Here is a 21,338-nt window from a genome sequence, read left to right on the forward strand (position 1 = left end):
TGAAACTTAAAATGACTTCGATAGTTGTTTATAATATAGTTTTAATATTAGAGCACACCTAGCTATCAACTTTTATATTACAAATTGTGTTTTTACAACTTTTCTTTTAAATTAATATACTATTAATATATAATGAATGGTTCCAACAACTTATTTCTCCAAGCACAGATGTAGCATAACATTAACAAAAAAATAAACTTGTGCCATTAAGTAAAACTGGCTAATATCAACAGTTCCATCCAGAATAATGTAACCTATTTCACTGAAACTATAAGCTCCAGTATTTTTTCCAATTCAGACCAATATTTATTTATATTTGAAACAAGTTTAAATTGCTCTGTGCACAAAGCCAGCAACATAACTATTTACACCTGTGTAATGATTGTTTGTGGCTCATAAAAATACTTGTGTTAAAGCAAGTTCTCAGGTGTTACATTCTCTATTATAAAAATAAATGGCCAGCAAATAAAAAGTGACAGACTTATCCCTTTTATAAAAATAATGTGCATTTTCTTATAGCAAAGCTACATCAGGCTATCTGCTGTGTCCACAGAGGGGAATCAAATCCCCAGATTTTAGCGTTGTAATTCTGTAAACTTACAGATGTTCCCTCAAGGGATGATATACAAATGTCAATAACATTTTTAATTTCTAGGCATTTTAGTAACTTAGTGGTTATGGTGTTCAACATGGGATATACAAGTCATGGAATCAAATATTGGGTGGCCACCCTAATTTAGTCTGTGCTACAACACTGCTGCAACAAAAGACTCCAAGTGTTTTGTGCAGGAAGGAACACCTGGGCTATTATAACAGCTAGTGCTATTATCCCTCTAATGTGCACCTTTATCTGTTATGTTAAGCACTTATCTTTCCTGAGCCCCAAACATGAATACATGAAGGTATAACAATGAATACCCAGCTTTATTCTTTACAATGCTGTTCAGTATTCTTTTATCAACGAGCTTTACAAAGATTAATATTAATAACAGTTTTTAAAGATTTTGAACACTGTGTTCAAATTATTTTAAGCTCCAACTTCAGGTAAGGACAAGCTTCTCTTAATGCATAACATAAATGGATACATATAAATGTGCTGGACATCAAAGTTGTACATCACTAAGAATAAAAGTAATGTTGGGGTATGACAAAAAAAAATTCTTCAATACATAAAAATGATAAAATCAAGCATTTTTCTATTTATAATTCAGTGCATAGCAAAACATTAAACCTGATACTCAATTTAACTCTTCAAAACAAACCTTTAAGTGATGGAGCGACACCTGTCATCACGGGTTTTCCTGATAAAACATGTTTAGCTTGAGAAGAGGCTGTTAAAACTGATCTGCTCACCTAGAAATTATTTTAAATTTTGAACTGGTATATTATACAATCATTACATACACAATAAATAAATTACATGAACTTCAGTAAACAGTATTATTTTTCAAAAACTTAAAAAACATCTTGACTCTTTAGAACAAACAGTGATGTCACTAATCTCTGAGCTATCAGTTAAATACATAAAATATTTTATTTTTAGGTATCACACACACTATGGCTATACTTATGTGATAAGTCAGAATTAGATCACACCTATAACATTTCTGAGAGTAAAATTCATCTGTTTCCAACACATACTTCAAAAATAAAGCACCATAAATTGTACTTTTTCTCAGATTTAAATCTCTACTAAAATGCAAATTGTTTCTTTGATTTTGCATATATAAAACTATGCATACCTGTATGCAGTCCATCACATGAAATCAAATCCCTAATATTGGCATTATAAACCCATAAACTTACTTTTGACACACTGGAAAACTAAAAGCAGTGTTATTTGTTATTGACTTTTACATTTTCAGTAGACACAATACTCTCTGCTCCCCAACCTAAACTGATATATAACACCTTGTACATTATCACTTATTTATATATACCTAACACCTCCCTGTTCATTAAAGACCAATAAATTATACACAATACACTAATACAAAAAAAATTCAACATGAGCTTTCAAAAGAGGTGTTTGTAGGGTATTTAATCACATGATTTCTTTAAGTGATAATATATCTTAATGAGTAGCTATAAAACAGTTTTTCTGCTACAAATGGGCATTGACTTGGTAAAGAATTAAGTGCAATATCTAACATCCACATAAAGTTAAATATCAAAGATTATTGCCTTCTTATCTGTTAATAGAGGAAAGTAAAGGGATCAAGATATTTCCCAGAAGGAATCTTAGAGTAGCCAATTTTATATATAGATCTAATTTTAACCTGTTCAGTGCCATAGAAAAGATAACTCGTCCAAGCTGATCGGTAACACAGTGCCATGGACAAGTTAATTCATTCTCAATAATACCTAACTTCAACGCTAGATGTCAGCACCATACATGCATTTGACTTGCAAATTGTTTCACTTTGGATCCAAAATGGCGTCATGAAAAAAGTTACAAAATGAAGAAGCATTAGAGTTGTATTATAGCAGCTGAAATACTTGAATGTGAAATTAAAGATTATGTGTACACTCTAGTATTCTTACAATCAAAGGGTTACTTTTACCACAGTACTTCAAAATTCTAGGTGCATACCATTTATGGCAATAAGGCAAATTTGACTCTCTGTTTATGAGGATTAGAGTATTATAGTTGAAAGCATATCATATTCCAAAAAATTATTGTAATAAATCTATACCACTTAATCCCACAATATAGGTTTAGATTGTATGGGGGGGGGTCACAGTTACCCCACATTAACATTATAGAGTTTAGCATGGAAGAAATGTTACTATAATGCAGTCAGCCTACTTGTAATCTACATGTAATTATGTACATTTCTCACAGTTCTAATTAAAATAAAAAGTAATATTAGTAACTTCCAACCAATTTTTATTTTTGATCTTATAAAATGATAAATCCTACTATTTTTGTATTTAAAGACATTTTACATTAATATGTTACAATGCTGTAGATAAACACTTACTGGAAAAGGATCTAGAGCTTCCTGAATAACATAGCCTTCTATCACGTGTGTTAAAACATGCGGTTTGACAATAGCTTTCTGTGGCTGTTTCACTTTGGCCTGCTCTTGCAGTAAAGGATAGATATGAGCATCATTTCCTGTGGCAGCATCTTTCTTCTCAAGTAATCTAGGAACAGCAGGGATTTTGGTTAGTGTTTGAGTGGAAACTTCATTCTCTTTTTTCACCTCTTCTCGTTTTTCTTTCTTGTTCACCATCACAGGAAGGCTAATGTTAGTATTAGTGTTTGTTGCAGTAGTGGCTGTCACAAGAGCTGTTGTTATAGGGATGACAGGAATATGAGTGGGCTTTATTTGGGCTGACTGTTGTTTTGTCTCAGTGCCAGTTGACTTATACTGTATATTATGACTATGAGCATCAATAGAGAGCTTCGTCTGATTAGCTGCATCAGCCTTCATACTCTGAGGAGAATTAGTTTGAGTCTGGCTACTGGTTGTTTGGGAAACTTGTTGTGCTTGTGTTCCTGAGGCTTGAGATGAAGTCTGTCGAGCAATCTGAGCACGAACTTTCTGTTTAACCTTTTTTCAAAGGATTAAAGAATCAAAGTTAATATCTTAAACAGTAAAAAACTTTTGTCCAAACTACTTGTGTTCAACATCATAGTTATGGAGCAATTTAATATGAATATGTGGGAGATGCTTGATCAAAAGATATTTACAAAAAAAAAACTGATGCTAGTGTTTAAACATTTTGAAATTCAGTTGTTATTTCAAGATAATACTATCAACTTAATATGCACCACAAGATATCAACATATGGCATTTGTACTTCTTATCAATAAAATATCTGTGAAAATTTGATGTTTAATGAAAGTTATTGAATATAACATATGGATGTAAAACACAATAATATATCTATTGTAACACATATTCCTCAAAAAAACTTAAGATACATATAAATGGAATATTAAAAGCTCTGTAGACACAGCTGTATATATCCTTTAGAACTGTATCATTAATGACAATGGCTGACTTTAGCCTAACAAATGAAGACATCAACCCCACTTTACAAAACTGATCGATACATTCCACCCCTTGAATAAAACAAAACTAAACAAATGTAGTGCCCTTGACACTCACAGGACTTATGTCCCATGGAAAAAAGTTTGAGATGCTCTTGAAAGAGATATATGTTCTTCAAACAGCTTTTAATGAAGTGAGAAGTGGTTAAGGATAACTTGGGATGATTTTAAGCTCTCAACTTCCATGCCAGGCTATTATAATATCCATACTCTTGTATGTTAAATACACTAAGTTAAACATGTAATAGAACATCTATAAAATTTTAATTCACAAGAGACAACTGAGTCAACTTACATTTCAGATCATAAACTGATCAGATGCTTGGTTTACATAAAGGTTTGCTGAAAGTTGGTTGATACTATTTCCCATTAGATGTTTTATTTTGTTATGATTAATATTACATATCCAATTATCCTTCAGAAGTTTAGAATGATGTATAATTAAAATGCATAACATACCAGATGTTTATAAATATCCAACAATTTTAAATCCAATTCATAAAACTATTTATCTTTATGTTTGAAGCATATGTCATGTAAATTAAAAGGGATATTTGATTTCATTTTGAAACCAAATGAAATATTACTTATACTCCAAAAAACAATAATAGTTCTAATTACTGATACAGCCTTACTTGCAAGAGTGTCTATCAGTTGCCAACAGCTGGAATGAATTTTATGTTTTTTAAGTGAATATGATCTGGTCTTAAGAATTTTTTGCATGTGTAAGACATACACTTACCTGAGAACGAACAGAAGTATTCGACTGGTAATGTGAAGATGAAGATGTAGAAATTGCTGTTTGAGTAGCCACCGAACTTGCAGGACGTACCTGTATCCACACACAGACAAAACAAATATATACAACTGAACTATACATGCTATAGTTACTTTAATTTTAATAACATGCTAAAAATATTTATTAATATTTGAAAAATTATCAGTATCTTATAGTTTTCAGTTTATTAAGTCATGATGATCCAGCAAATTGTGACAAATATGCATATTCTGCTAAAGGTTACCAGTAGAAATTGTCTTATAACATCAGAATTTTTGTAAAAACTAGCTTGACAAACTGTAAATGAAAACTTTGTTAACACTTATAGATTGTGGGAAAGTAACAAAGTATAGTGACATAATTAAAGATTTAAAGAAAATTCTTCAGTGTTTATGTGATGAGAATTATTGGTTTCATATCTCATTAAAATTATTTTTTTTCCTTTTCGGAACTTCAAACAGGTACTTGCTTCTTAAATAATGAAAGCCTTTCCTTGCCGAGTTTCAACTCATATTGTCAAGTAGTTGAATCAAAATGTTCCAATGTTCTTTACATGTTTTCATATATACAACATTTACCCCTGAAATTCCATTCTTCCACCTTCCTTATCACTTATTCAGCATGCTTCAGTGGATCATACAGAAGCTATGTTTTTCACTCTAATTTAAGATTTGTTGGAAAGTTGCAGTATTGATTACAGTTTTGTTGTAGGAAGGTGGGACAGATGATGTATCAAAGAAGAAAGCAAGTACATGTTTGAAATTCACATTAATTCTAAATATGTAAGTTTCAAATCAGGTTAGATTTATCCACATTGTAAACCCCAAACTGAACAAAAAGTAATGTAAATATAAGTATAAAAATTATTTTATTTGACATAATTACCTTCAAATGTAGCTGAAATGGGTTTAATACTGAAAAGATAAAACATTCCTCAGAGTAAAAGCTGAAACCAACAGAAGTGTTCAGGATTAGAGATAACACTGTAGCAGATAAATTCAATTATGCACAGGCTCTAAAAGCAATAAGGTCTGATCAATCAATGACTGTCATAAACAAAAACAAACTCAGAGTGGTACACAAATAAGGCATCCACCCAAACAGCATACTAATCAGTAATATCAAAATGCAATTGAATCAATGCAGGGAGCTATCAATGCTGAGAATGTATTAGTAATGTCAACCTGCATAGTACAGGCAATTTTCAGAAGACCTCCAACAAAGGCATACAACCAAAGTTGTTACACCACAACTGTCAAAGTAATCTAACTTATGGCAGGAAAGCAGAGTTTACAGTTGTTAGTTTTATAAATTGTGCATAAAGCTATTCAAATGCTATCTGCACTAATCATCTCTAATTTAGAAGTGACAGGATAGAAGGGAAGACAGTTAATCAACAACTCCACTCACCATCAAATCTTGGTTTGCTGTTTTACCAAAAAATAGCGACATTTATCTCCACAATATAATACCAACACAGCTGAAAAATAAACATGTTTGAAGACAGGATTCAAACCCGTGACTTACAGATTGAGAGTCAACTGCTATAACTAACAAGCCATGTCAGGTAAAGAGCTTATGTAAGACACAATGATGTACAAATAATAAATTGTGAGAAAGGTAGGAGAGTTAATAATTATGGATAAGTAAAGTATATGCTAAGCAAATATATAAAGGATATTCAGAAATTTAACTACATGTTTTGTTGGCAGCACGAGTTCACATTTGAGAAAAATCATTCAGTATTTCAGGGGTAAATCTGCCTGATTTGAACCTCATATTTCTAGCTCTATTTCTCCTACATCTTATGTACAGTTTTTTGTTGTTGTTGCTGCTGTTTCTTTCAGCATTATTAGGCAGTGGTTATAATCCTAACAGAAAAGCTTGCTTGATACTGTTAAGCACAATATATAGGGTTCCTAAACTGTCACACAAGAGAGTGTGTGTAACATAATTTGTATCTTCAGTGATTACTGAAACATGATTATCTCATCATACTGTGTAATTATATACATGGTGTAACAAATGTTATACACATGTGATATATTTTGGATGCTATCTGTTTTAGGTATAGAAGATCTAAATAAGTTGCCTGTGATATAGCTTAAGATTTTCACACATCAAACAATATGATACAATTAAAAGACATCACCTGCAATAGGTGTATCTCTGAGGTCGCCAGCACTGATTGAATGTTTTATGTAATTATACTTGGTGTGTTACTTTTAATGAGCTTCATATTATAACATGTTATTAAAAATGCAAATAAAATTGCTTATTGTTTACTGAAGTCCCTGAAAACCTCTACTTAAAGCTTATGTTGTTTTTTAACAGAACATCTTAATGACAAAAATACTGTTCAAATTATTATGTATATTTTACCTGCTTTTGTTTCTGTACTTGGATACCAGTGGCAGAGACTGATACAGCACCTGTGCTTGCCATTGGCACAGCCTGTAATGCTGCTGGTGCTGGAGAAGGTGACTGAATAAACATGTCAGAATGTTGGCTCCTGATGAATATAGGATTCTGAGTTAGAACAGCAGGAGACTGAAGGCCCCCTGGAGTAGCCCATGCTATTGGTTGACCCAAAGGAGCACCAAGTGTTTGGATAGATCCTGAAATAATAATTACAGAAATACATGTTTTAATAAAACTATGTTAATTGCCATAAACTGTATAAAGCACTAGGAATCTAAGTCTCAAAGACCCAACCACTCAGAAAAAAATTAAGTTCCTTTAATCTTTTACACAAGACATCAGAATAAATGTTTTAACTTTCTCATTTGCCACTAACTGTATTAATGTTTGAGCATTTTTTGCATTACATAATTTTCTCATGACATTTTCCTTCTTTCTTCCACCATAAGGTCTTCCATATCAGATAGTACATTATTTTAAAGACAAATGATGCTGCATCCAAGTCAACTTGCCATGTGGTGAATTCTGTAAAATGGGACAGAACATTTCTGCCCTGAACACCACAGGAAAGAGTATGGATATAGTAGTGTCAGATCAAAGTAACATGCAGCCAAAACATCCCAATTTCAATAAAAACTATACAATGTTTATTCTAAACATTTTTTAATCAACCACCAATAATTTATTCCTTGACAAACTGACTTGAAACTTGGTATGGTTATACATTTGACCAATAAGCAGAGATACCACTTTTAACATTTTAGATTCAGGCATTTTTAAGGACTTTATGGGTCAAAGGTCAAACAATCCAAAAATGCATACTTTGTACTTCTGTGTAATTATAATTACAGCAGCCAAGATGAAAATTGGCACAAATATCAGTTTTCATGCACCCAATACAAAAACATTGGATATGACCATTTTGAGTCTCTTTATGAGGGGTCAGAGGGTCCTAAAAATATAATTTTGGGGGTCTTGGTCATTTACATGAATGTATTATGCCCAATTCACATGAGACTTGGCACAAATATACTTTTTTTTCAATTTATTTACAGGTCCCACACACACTGACAAGCAAAATTGATGGATTTGCCATTTTAAGTAATTATAGGAGGATCAAGATGACACAAAATCATAATTTTAGGATTTTAAAAAATTACTTTATTAAATTTCAGTCAATTTTCATGGTATTTGGTATAAAGATACTTTTTCACAAGACCCTTCGATATACATTTAAAAATGTGGAATATGCCCACTATTGGTTATTTTAGAGTAAGTCAAAAGGTTAAATAAATCCACAATTTGAGGGGATTTGGTCAATTACTTAGCTATGTTTGGGCCAACTTACATGGAATTTGGTATAAAGAAGCTTTTATACAGGCAACACATGTTGACAAATAAACATGATGAACTTGCCTATTTTTTCTTTTTCACAATTGTTTAATGTCAAAATCAGCTATGATACTATTGCATAGAAGAAACAGGTTGCATTAGCCCACAAATGTTGGGCTCTTTTAATTTAGTCTGCATACATGGAGTGTATTATAAGGCAAATTTTTTTTGTCCCAAACATTAAAATTTGCACATTTACATGTAGAAAATACATAGCATAAAACACTGGCAACTAACCTCTTTTGTCTTAGGCCTGATTACAACAATTAAGAAAACAAATGAAGCACAGTCAGAGTTTTATTAACTGTGCAGCAAGTGGTATCATTGATTAAACTTTAGAAATACAAATTATAAAATTACTACACTGATGTTTGATACAAAACTTTGGTACATAGGTACACAAAGAGACAACTGCACAAATGAAAAAAGTTCTAAAGTTCTACATATTGTCCAATTTTTTTCAACCCAAGACAAGCAGATAATGGAAAAAAAAAGTTCATAATTTACAAATTCATTTAACATGGCATTAGGTGTAGACTTGCACAATGAAATTCTATGATATTTATCTGACAGCAAATATTACTGAATTTTTTTAAAATGCCTCACTAACAACAGACTACTTACATAAACATGTTTTTGTACAATAAAACCTCTGACAAAATGAAAGTTATAATTTTTTCTACACTGAAGATGTATTTCTAACAAACTTAACTCTTTTCACCTAAATGTATAATATTGTTCAGTGCTATCCAATATATGCAAAAGAAACTTTACACATGCCACAAGCCTTCTATTTCCCCTCCACTGGAATTGAATGTTTCCAATGCATCTCTCATGCAAATCATCATGCATCAACCCTTTACCAATAAGAGTGCAACATAACTGCATGACATACACGACTCCTTCTATTCAATTCTACCAATCTGTCACATCAAGTTTTGATAAAAGATGAAAGCACCAGTTCTTAGTAGGGAGGTAGGAGTAGGAAGTGTGAAAGGGAACAACTACCTATTGGAAATACATTTTCATTGAAGGAAAATTATAACTTCCAACAGTGCATTGCTTCTTCTCACACAACTATTTAAGAATCCTATATTGAATAGGTGGAGGAACTGCTGCAAGGGAAACAAAAGAAGTATCTTTCAAAAGCATCCAAAGAACATTCCTTAGAGTAGACAGATTTGAAGATCTAATGTGGAGAACTGCACCATTCCTGGTAACTGTCAACCAACACTTATGTGGGAATATGGTGAAGAATCCCAATCACAGGGGTTAACTGCAATTTTGACAGCTCACCCCCATTTCTGTTTCTTTCATTAATGGAGGATATCATTTCATCTACAACAGCAGAACACCACCACCCTACTCTTAACTGAATGATTGTATAGTTATTTCTATTTTAATTTTATTTCATATTTCATTAACTCATTCAGGAGAATGCCTTTATAGTCCACCACAACAGTGGCTTGGAACTGGAAAGTGATAAGGACTGTCAAACACTACTAGAAGAAAAGAGGGGTGAGAATGCAACAGAGAATCTAGAAGAATGACAATACCCAAGACAGTGCAATGGGTAACCATGAAACCCTACTTTTAAAAGCAGACCATATCAGTTTATTCAATACAAGTCATAGGGATGGATAGCTATCTCCTTCAGCTTTACTCATGCAGTCCGTTGGCGAGTACAGTCTGAAACAGGCACATTTCTTGTTAAAATTCCATTACAAGTATAAACTTGTAAGTTATCTTATGGAACAACCATCTTTGCAGCATGGATTTCATGGCCACAGAAATATAATATGCAAGTCAAAATGGCTTTACAGTGTGGATCTGACATCTTTAAAGAACACCTTGTCAGATCATTACTGGCCAAATAGAGGTAATGAACCAAAATATGACATACAACAAAAATTTCAATGACACTGATGGGATAAAACCTCTTGGCCACAGATCAAAACCCTGAATCTTCAAGTTGATCAATTCATGCACTCCATCCTTGAAGAGATGCATCCATGAAATGTGGGAAATTTGATGAAGACAAGGAAACAATATACCTGCCAATGTGAGAGTTGTAACTAACCACCAACTGACAACAATAGTAGGAGGAAGGGTAATAAAGATCCTTGCAAAATTCTACTGTTTGTAACAAACTCACAGAAGAGCCTGATTTAAGGGGATAAGGGCTACTATGGAAGACCAGATCCTCAAAAGTGAAAGAACTTGCAACAATGGTGTTGCAATGACATTCCTCTTTGTCCTTGATAAACCAGGAGAAAAAGCCGATCAAGAGACAAGAAATGACTCCAAGGTAAAATGAGGTAAACTTAAAATTAGAATGAGGTTGGACAAACCTAGTACAGGCTGCCAGTCTCCAGTTTGGCATGAAGACAACAAACAGCTTGGAGAAAGATAATAAACAGGAGCAACAGCCTGTGGAGACAAAAATCTTGTGGAGCCTTGGGCAGACACCAGGCTGGCAGCAGGATTCCAAGTCATGAGGAAGGAAAACGGTACTTAAAACAAAGGAGTTGGGAAAAGAAACAGTACAACAAATTCCTCCAATAAAACCAAAGAATCCATAGAACTGTAACAAAGGATTGCCAAAGGTTAACAATATAACATAATTAAGATCCCACTGAACCAGAACCCTCTGGTTAGTCTCCAATACAGTTGACAACATGCCCATCAACTTTGAATAAAATGAGGGGGGGAGCTAGGACAGATAAATAAGGACCAGGATAGGAAAGAAACAGGAGCATGTTGTGGCTTCAACTACAACAAATGTGTAATCAAAGAGGAAAGGGTCAAGGGTTGTATACAACATTCTAATTTATCAGATATATGATTATAAATATAACATTAAAGAAAACCTACAGAATTCCCAAAAATAGAGAGGTGGCAAACATACCTGAGACAAGGTTGCATCTCGACCCAAAGAAACCCAACTACAGTGAAGATGACAAATGAACAACATCAAGGGATGCTAATAAGTCAAATGAGACAAGGCATATTTTGGGGTGATCAAGACAAGCAATGGACTCCTCATGTTGTGTGCCACTGTAACTGACTGTTATTTCTGCATGGTAAACACAACGGGTGTTGGGAAGAAAAACCGAAGATGAATGATTTAGTGTGGGATTTAGGTCTTTCAAAGAAAGCAAATCTTGTTGATCACTCTGTTAAAGTATCATATTTCAGTGTTTTTTGTGAACTATGACATCAAGGGCTTCTCAAAGAACTGGGTGTACCTTACTATAGTCAACATCAAGGAAATAAGAAATGATAGAAAAATGGGGAATTACATAAAACATAAAATGTCTGAGAAATCATGTAAAAAAAAAAAAAAAAAAAGCGCCATATTAAGCCTAGTTCATCCTACAAGAAAGGGACAAGAAAAATCTAGTGGTGTAAAAAGGCTATTAAATTATTTATCATTGGCCAAAACAGGTTTGGCTTGTTCAGGAGGTTGAAGTTTACTCATATAACAATCAATTCCATGATGGCTAATATAAAAGAAATTCAATGATAGGTCTCCCCCATCTACAGCATGTGAAACAGTTCTAAAGGTATAACATCCAAAAACGAAATACAAGCCTCAAAATTTATTGTAAAAATACATAAATCACACAAGTGTTTGATGTAAAATATGTAAATGTAAGAAAGAAAATAAAGACTGGGAAATTATGTTAAAATATTTCTTCAATGTAAAGAAACAAATAATAATGAAGAAACCCCACTTCAGTAACTCAAATATTAAGATCACAATTCACCCAAACATCACTAAAAGGGAGAATTTCTGAACACAAGTACTGCCAGATAAGAGAGAAATGACAGCTCAGTAGAATAGGGAGAGTCACAAGTCAAGACAGTATGTTGCACTCTTATTGGTGAAGAGTTGACTCATGATAATTTGCATGAGAAACACAATGGAATCAGTCAATTCCAATGGAGAGGAGACAGAAGGCTTTTGTCACACATAAAAATTGTTTCTGCATACAGAGGGCAGCACTGGACAAGAACAGTTATTTATGTGAGCAAAATTAATGTACCATATTGGTAATAACATGCACTTGTAAATAATTCCAGTTTTTGGAAATGAATAATTGCATAAATTATCTTAATGCACATGAACTGAGCATGCACTTGTATGCAGAGAGTATTATTATCTTAGATTAAATTTATGTAATGAAAATGTAAAATGGAAGAAAGTGTCAAAATTAATAACAATAATCATGCTTTGTGCAAGAAAATTCCTCACCTAGAATCTGAGAATGACTAGCTATCATGGCTGCTGGAGTTTGTGATGATATGATTTGGGGTGAGGAGGTGAACTGCTTCAGTTGAGTGCTAGTGAAAGACTGAGGTGAAGACCCAATTGACGATATAGGAGTAGGATAAATGGGTGACCTGGGTTGTAGCGCAGCACCTTGGCTCATAATCTATAAGAAATAAATTATTTTTCAACACACATCATTTTTTTTAGGTAATATGTGATCATTTGGTTTAAGATTATTAAAATCTTGTTCACATATCATTGATTATTGTTTTTTGTGAATCTATCTGTCATATTAAACAAACTATAAAAAAAAATTAAATGTCATCACAGCAAAACCAAATGCCTCAAATTGATTCATAAAGATGTTAAATATTATTTCAATATCTTATGTTTTTTGGTGGTTTTTTTTAAGAGAAATAAAATTTCAAAGTTCAATTCTCCCAGAGGACTTATTGTACTTGCATCAGAAGAATATATATAATATTTGCTTTTGGATTTAAAAGTTACAGTTGTGATGTAAACCACACATTTTATGGTGTTTGGCAGGTGGAGGGTATGTACTTCAAAATTAGCCACCTATTTGAATTTCATTTTAATTCTAAAAGCCAAAATATGTACATTGTAATGAAGGAGGATCCAGAGTTGAACCTACTTTGGTTCTGAATTCCCTTCAACTCACATTTTCAGTTGTTGAAATCTGTATTGTTTGTTCCCCTTCTGCCCAAGAACCCAACTTGAGCAGTACCACATCTTCATCACCTTCTAAACAACATATGAAACAAAAGTCATATGATATTTATTTACCTGTGAATCTATCACAGGTGGTAACTTTAGAGGTAATTAGGGTCAGATTGCAATTCATTGTTTTGTTTTTTTGATAAAAGAGTTTAAGAGGAACAGAACAATAATAGCTAACAACTGGATATACTCGTAACATTATAGATTGTTAAATCCACATACAACTCACAAAGTTGACCCAGTACCAGGGTAGGATAACAAAAAAGATGAAGGCAGACATGAGGACAGGCTCTAAAACTCAAGGACAGTGAAACAGAAACACCAGATAGGTTAAGAAAGATAAATAAAGCAGTAAGGTGCTCTTCATCCTGGTGTCTTAAATCTCAAATTCTCTGCAAGGATGTTCATGAGAAGGTTGGAAACATAACCACAAAGGAAACATCAGACAACATCCTCTGTCCTTTCTCATGATGTACAAGCACAGAAGTTCCATTTTAAATATAGGAAAATTATATCTCTGACAGGTACTTACCTCCTTTCACAAGATTACCTATTCTCATTCAGTGCTGCTTCTATATATATATATATAAGCTTTCTGATAAGATTCAATACTATTGTAAATTTCTGCCTCAGAATTAACACTGGTTTCTGAATTCATTGTAGAAATATCAACAATATAACTGTAAACAATAAAATTGGGATTACTAGGGGAAAGCAGAACTTAATACATATCCTCCTGGTACAAGTGCATTAAGTGGAAAATGGGATATGGAAGAGCTATGGGTAAGTTGATACAAGCTCTATATTATATCTAAGAGATTCAGGGCTTTAATCACATATTTATTAAAACCATTAAAGCAACTCAATAAGAAAATACTTTTTATATTTCAGAGATAAATATGCCTGTTATGAATACACTCTTATAATAACTAACTAAAATCTGAATATTTTATCCATAATAAAATAACTTCATGAATAATATACAAGTTAATACATTGTTCTAAAAATCTCAATTTGCACATGTGCTATAGCTTGCATACACATTTATTAGCAACTTTGATGTTGAAAATAATTTTGTTGCCAGATAATCCAATAATGTACGTTATTTTGAAAGCAAAAGCTCCATTTTTATTTCTCAATTTCAATTTTTTAAAACCATAATATGAGGGTAATACCAACAGCATCATTAATTCTTAAAGTACGAGGGCTGTTCAAAAAATACGAGGACTGACGTCATAAAACAAAATGTACTTTATTTAGAAGTTACAGGTCTGGGACCCCTTCAAAGTACTCTCCTCCCCAACGCACACACTTATCCCAACGGTGTTTCCACTTGTTGAAACAGTCCTGGTATGCTTCTTTTGTAATGTCCTCCAGCTCCTTCGTCGCATTTGCCTTAATCTCGGGAATCGTCTCAAATCTTCTTCCTTTCAAGGGTCTTTTGAGTTTGGGGAACAAGAAAAAGTTGCAAGGAACAAGGTCAGGTGAGTAGGGGAGGTGGGGAAGAACAGTGATCGAGTGTTTGTCCAAAAACTCATGAGTTCAGAGGCACAAATTTCGCAGCAACGAGGTGCATCTTCAATTTTTCGGTCAAAATCTCGTAACAAGATCCAACTGATATCCCACACTCTTCAGCAAGCTCCCTGACAGTCAGACGTCGATTTTCCCGCACCAGGGTGTTGATTTTGTCGACGTATGGGTCGTCAGTTGACGTGGAAGGACGTCCAGGATGCTCATCATCTTCAATGGACTGTCGACCATCCTTAAAATGTTCATGCCACTTGAAACATGCCGTACGCTTCATAGCAACATCACCGTAAGCCGTGTTAAGCATAGCAAAAGTTTCAGTCTCAAGTTTAACACAAAATTTCACAGCAAGTCGTTGCTCCTTCAGATCATTCATTCTGAAATCCGCCAAACGAAAAACTCACACTTCACTTAAAACAGCGTAGCTAATACACAAATAAAGATATCTGCAATTGGGAAATGGCGTCGTAATCAGCTGATCTGTGCGAACCTAGTGACACCAAGCGGATTCCCCTGGAACCAACTGGAGCCGCGCAATTCAAACAGTCCGCGTATTTTTTGAACAGACCTCGTATATATATTTTCAAAAATTATTTTTTGGAATTTACAGGTAATAAATTAAATTGACACTTAAGCATTAACTTCTCCAAAGTAATTAAAAAATAAAGCATAAATCAAAACATTTTACTTCAGTTAAACTTCCTCAGCTGGTAAAAAAGAAATAGAACAAAAATCTACATTGGCTTTTAAATTGGAGTTGTATGTGATAAAAGGCATTCAATAATCATAAAGAAGAAACCCTTTATAAACATTTAAGTCTGTGTAGTTTTGTTAATTATGCTTCTTTAAATCTATCTTTTACTTACATCTTGTCCTTTGCCCATTACTTGTCTGTGAATGATAATTAAGGAAGCATTATTCATAAAAGTAAATAAACCTGACATTGAAATGATTCTACACCTGAGCTAAAATAACCTTCCTAAAACCAATCCTGAAAACTAGAATTCATTTCTGCATATACCAGAAAGGAAAAATAATTCATTTGGAGTAAAAGTGATGAAAGGTTTTGTAGCCTGCCCACTGACATTAATTTTATAATATTTTAACACTTCATTATGCTCACAAGATTAGCTATTCCTTTTCAGTGTTGCCTTCAATATGCAAATATTTTTTCTTTATGACTGTCACAAGCCTTTTCTCTCCCCCTACTGGAATTAAATTATTCCAATATGTCTCTTATGTAAATTATCATTGTGACACATGTGACTCCCTCCATATGCTTCTACTGAACTATCACTGAGGTTTGATGGAAGATTTAAGCACTAGAAGGGTGGGAAGTGTGAGGGGAAAGAAGTACCTATTGGAAGTACATTTTCAGCATAGGAAAATAATTTTTAGAGTACCTTTCTCCATTCCTAAGATTAGCTAGAATCCCCCATTGATTATGCGATAGAACCAGAGTAAGGGAATGGTAAAAATATCCCCCAAAAGCATCTGAAGAATACCACTCAAAGAGACAAGTCCGAATATCTGATAAGTGGAATTTCACCACTTCTAACTAGGTATACCTTTCATCCATCCATGAAATATGCAGTAAATATTGGTAGAAAAAGACAGGAGCACATCCAAGTGAGAGAGAACTGTGGCAGGATAGTGATCCTAATCATGTAACTATTATGCAACTTAATCCCACAAAGTATAAAAGTGGGTAAATCAATGGATGTGCTTCTAGATGTACAGTGGCTAAGGCTCGATGGACCATACATGGCAAGTCACCTGCATCTGAATCCCATGTTGTTGAGAATCAGCATCCATGAGGATCATACAATCTTCACCTCAAGTTCAAGAGGTCAGGGGGAACCACTCCGACTCCTGAGCATGACATATGTGTTACCTTTAATCTGTTGATCCAGTGACCTGATATCCAGGTATCAAAAGGATGACTGTATAATTCCAACATTGAAACTGATTGGAATCATCCAAAAGGTAATAACATCCTCAGAATAAGATACAACAAGGAATAGCAAAAAGACCAGGACCAGATAACAATCCCCCTTACTTCTTATGTAACCCACAATACAGAAGGAGTATGATTGAGGGGGGAACATCAACAACTATAAACATGTGTAAGGGCTTATGTTGATTAGTTCTGCTTAAAATTCAAAACCCACCACAAGATACAAACATCCATATGGGGGTAAAATGAGGCCTCCTAACTGAAGGGGTGAACTGTAATTTGACATTCATTCCTTTGTGGCTGTGTATTGCATTTAGGAGCATAGCACATCATCTACATTTACAGAAGTCTACCACCTTACTCTGAACAGAATGGCTTCAACCATCTTTGTGTGGAACTCAATCAGTAAGGTGCCTCCATGGTTAACCACCTCAGTGACTTGGAACTGGAAAGTAGTAAGGACTCCCATACTCCACAAGTAGAAAAGGGATTGACAGAACAGTTGAAATGTCCAAAAGGAACATCACCACAAAAGACAGTACAATGGGTGACCATAAAACCCTATTTTGAAAAGTAGATGACAGTGATTTATTCAATACAAAGCATGGTTTTGCTTTACCCATTTAGTCCCTGAGTGGTATGGCCTATAACAGTGAAGTTTAAGAATCAATTACATTGTGAGGTTATTAACTTACAAATGATCTTATGGTACACTTCATCTCAACAGTGAGCATTACAAAACCATGAAAACTAAAGAGTGAGTCAACATGGTTGTACAGTGCAGATTTCAAGTTGAAGAATACCTGGTCACACACCACTTGCGACAAAGCGAGATCCATATAACAAGTAGATAAAGAAAAGCTTCTGAAAAGAAAAGTATGAATATAAACTTGCCCAAAGTTGCACTGAAGCCTAAAAGACAGCCACAGGCAAAAGATGAAAACACAACAAAAAAAAAACCACAACATATGGCATAAATAATGGGAAATTAATATATTACATGTAGTCCACGTGTAAAACTGTAGGAATGAATATCATAGAAAAACCACAGCATCGAAGAATACAGACCAGACACAGATGGATTGGGACAAGGATAGAGATAAGATATAGAAGGAAACGAAACAGCTGAAAAGGAGGATATACCTTCCCTAGCTGCCAAGGCATTTGGAAGGAAGGAGCGATCTGTATAAAGAAGAAAGGCAAAGTGTTCATGAAATGTCAATGGCAAACAAATCAGACCTTTGACATCTATAGGCTAAGAGAAGAAAATAAGTTTTAAGAGAATGATGAAATACAGAGACTGAGGAAAGTGGTTCAAACAAAGATAAAGCAATGGAATGGAATACCACATTAAAATCCCAGTCCAGAAAAGTAGGCCAGTTGGGGGAGAATGAATCTGAAAAGGTACACATTAACATGGTAAGGACAGGAGAAGCAAAATCTCTCAGTGGTATTGGGAAAAATAAAAAGTATAGGATAATGCAGAACACTTTCCATTTGAGATGATACTCCTAAAAGAAAAGCTTCTAGATGGAAGTAACCTGACATCCTTGCAAATGAAAGTATAGGATAATGCAGAACACTTTCCATTTGAGATGATACTCCTCCATTGAAGGAGGACATATAAAATAAGCTAAAAGGAAAGCTACTAGATGGAAGTAACCTGACATACTTGCAAAGGACCAGATAAAAGTCATGCATGAAGATGGAGGACATGAATGGCTGGATATGGAACAAGTGACCAAGGTTGAAGAATAAAGGAAAAAGACAAAGGGAGAGGTATGAGAAAAAGTTGTAGATGATATAATTGTGGAAACCACAAATGAGCTTCTAATTGCTCCTTATAGGGCAGGAGTTGACATGAAGTAGTACTGATAAGTAAGATCATCTGATGAAGTATTAAGATAGGTTAATAAATATAAAGGAATTTGTGGAAACAACTCTGGTTGAAGGAATCAACAGCCAGAGCCCAAGAAAAAGGTACTAGGAACAACAAAAGAGGGGTAACTTGTGATTAAAGTATGTGACAAATGCATTTACATGTGGAAAACCCCATAAATTGTAAAGCCACTGGAAAATGAGGAGATTAAAAGACCACTAAAATCTATACATTTGGTAAGAATGGGAAATACAATCCACTGTGAGACTGAAAGTGCCCAAAACATGACACAATGAGATGAATGTGGTACATGTGAGCTCAATACAGTAGATCCAATATTTGTGATTGATATGTGCTACCACCATGGAATTGTTGGAATGAATCATCACCAGACATTGTCTGGCAAAAGGAAGGAAGTCATCATAGCCTGATGGACCATAAGAAGCATGAGAACATTAACATGCAGAGACCTTTTGTCTACAAACTAATGACCTGAAGCCTGCTGGTAATTGATCCATGAACTCCAGCCTTGAAAGGATGCATCTGTGAAAAGGTGTAAAAGATGAGGAAGAAGAAGCAGGACACACACCAATGTATGGGACCTGTCTGACCACCAATGCAGATTGTTCATCAGCATCAGAGAAATGGGAAATAACAAAGGATCCTAAACAAGGTTCCATTAATTGTGGAGAGTCCACTCAAGGGATTGCATATATGTACTACCAAAGGAAGACAGTGACGTCAATAAAGACCACATCCCAAAAGTGATAGAACTTCACAAGCAGAAAGTGAGAGAGCTGAAAGGTTGTGGCAAACTAATAGTTCCATGGAACAGAGTCAGACAGGAGAGGGTTGGGCTTAACTGAGATCAAAATGGACGCCTAAGTAGACAAGATTCTGGGTAGATCAGAAGGAGGACTTGAATTTGATTAACCAACCCCCCCAAGTAGCCACTAAAAGGAACTAAAAAGTATGCCTGGTCAAATCCAGTTAGAAAAGAGCAAGAATAATCCAGTCATCCATATAAAGAGGAAACTGCAACTCCAGAGCATGAAGATGGTGAAATAAGCTCTGATCACCCAACAGAAAACATAAGAGGCAGAAGCAAGCCCAAAGGGTATGATGCAAAATTGTTAAACCACCCCATAATAAGTAAAATAAAAGATACAGACAAAACTATAGTGATACAGAGATAAACCTTGAAAATGTCCATCTTGGTCAACCATAGTCCCAGAGAAAATGCCCAATGCAGGATGAGAAATGACTGTATGGTAAAAGGAGGCAATTGAAAAGCAACTGAGGCTGGGTCAATCTGTGACAGGCCTTCAGTCCCTGGTTTTCTTGCAAACAATAGAGAGTCTGGAATAAAAACCTGGGGAAGGATACAGAACAGGTTTAATGGCCTGCAGAAATAGTAGTTCCTGAACCAGCTCCAACAAACACCAGTTGATCATGAGATCCTGAGGAGGAGAGAAAGCAGGGAGACACAGAAAGCAGGGAAACAAACTGGATTATAAATCATTCTGATATAACTTGATGAACTCAATGCTCCTTGACAAAAGGATGCCAGTGATGATAAAAATATATATTGGCAAGTCAAGTTCACATCAGGTAGTTACCATACTGTTAGCAATGTGACATGTGCTGTCAAAGAAAACAAGATAAGGCACACCCAAAGAAGAAGAGACAGGCAAGTGTTGGGAAAGAGATAGATGGAAAATGGTAACAGGTGCCATGTGGAACTTTTACTGAAACAAATGAGCAACAAGATCAGAAAGGATAGACTGTTGTTTTACTGATACATCTGGTGATTCCAAAAACTCTGGGATTATGTCAAAGATGTATTGCCACAGAAATATGGGTTCATACATAAAATCCCAAAGATAAGATGATGGTAAAAGTATGTGATTTAAGGTTGCATCATCACCTAGAAAGTCCTAATAAGAGAATAAACATGTATGTAAAGTGAGAGCCAGAAATGACAAATACACCACTGTAGAGGAAAGAAGAGAAAGAATGTACCCAGAAGTTCCCTCAGGATTTTGGTGGAGAACCTCTGAGATGAGATGGATGGCAGAGAGACACTGTAAAAACAGTTGTGAGAGAAAGAAGAAGAAGACAAGAAAACTGGGTATGGGTCAGAGTTACAGGAGATTTGAGGCCCACACCCTAAACAAGCAAAATGGTCCAAAGCCCACTGAGGGTGATGCATGCTAATCCAATCACTTAACTGTGAAGCAAATTGGTCAACATCGACCTCAATATCCAGTGAAGGAAGAACCTATCAAGGATGAAAAAGATTGGTTA

At 34.6% G+C, this 21,338-nt stretch overlaps 1 protein-coding gene across 13 annotated transcripts in view; it reads right to left on the reverse strand.

Moving 5' to 3' along the window:
• Positions 1-21,338, reverse strand: part of LOC143229663 (uncharacterized) — a 113,084-nt gene that overhangs the window by 20,943 nt on the left and 70,803 nt on the right. For all 13 annotated transcript variants that reach the window (XR_013015991.1, XR_013015990.1, XM_076462281.1 and 10 more), the window contains 5 exons: positions 12,913-13,093; positions 7,224-7,459; positions 4,806-4,895; positions 2,985-3,560; positions 1,263-1,353 (listed from right to left, as the gene is read on the reverse strand). Coding sequence is in view for 11 of the 13 variants with exons in the window: in XM_076462281.1 (XP_076318396.1) it covers positions 1,263-1,353; positions 2,985-3,560; positions 4,806-4,895; positions 7,224-7,459; positions 12,913-13,093 (1,174 nt within the window). In the remaining 2 variants the exon portion in view is untranslated. The remainder of the gene's footprint in view (positions 1-1,262; positions 1,354-2,984; positions 3,561-4,805; positions 4,896-7,223; positions 7,460-12,912; positions 13,094-21,338) is intronic.

The sequence above is a fragment of the Tachypleus tridentatus genome, chromosome 10 (assembly GCF_004210375.1).
Source record: "Tachypleus tridentatus isolate NWPU-2018 chromosome 10, ASM421037v1, whole genome shotgun sequence".
NCBI lineage: Eukaryota > Metazoa > Arthropoda > Merostomata > Xiphosura > Limulidae > Tachypleus > Tachypleus tridentatus.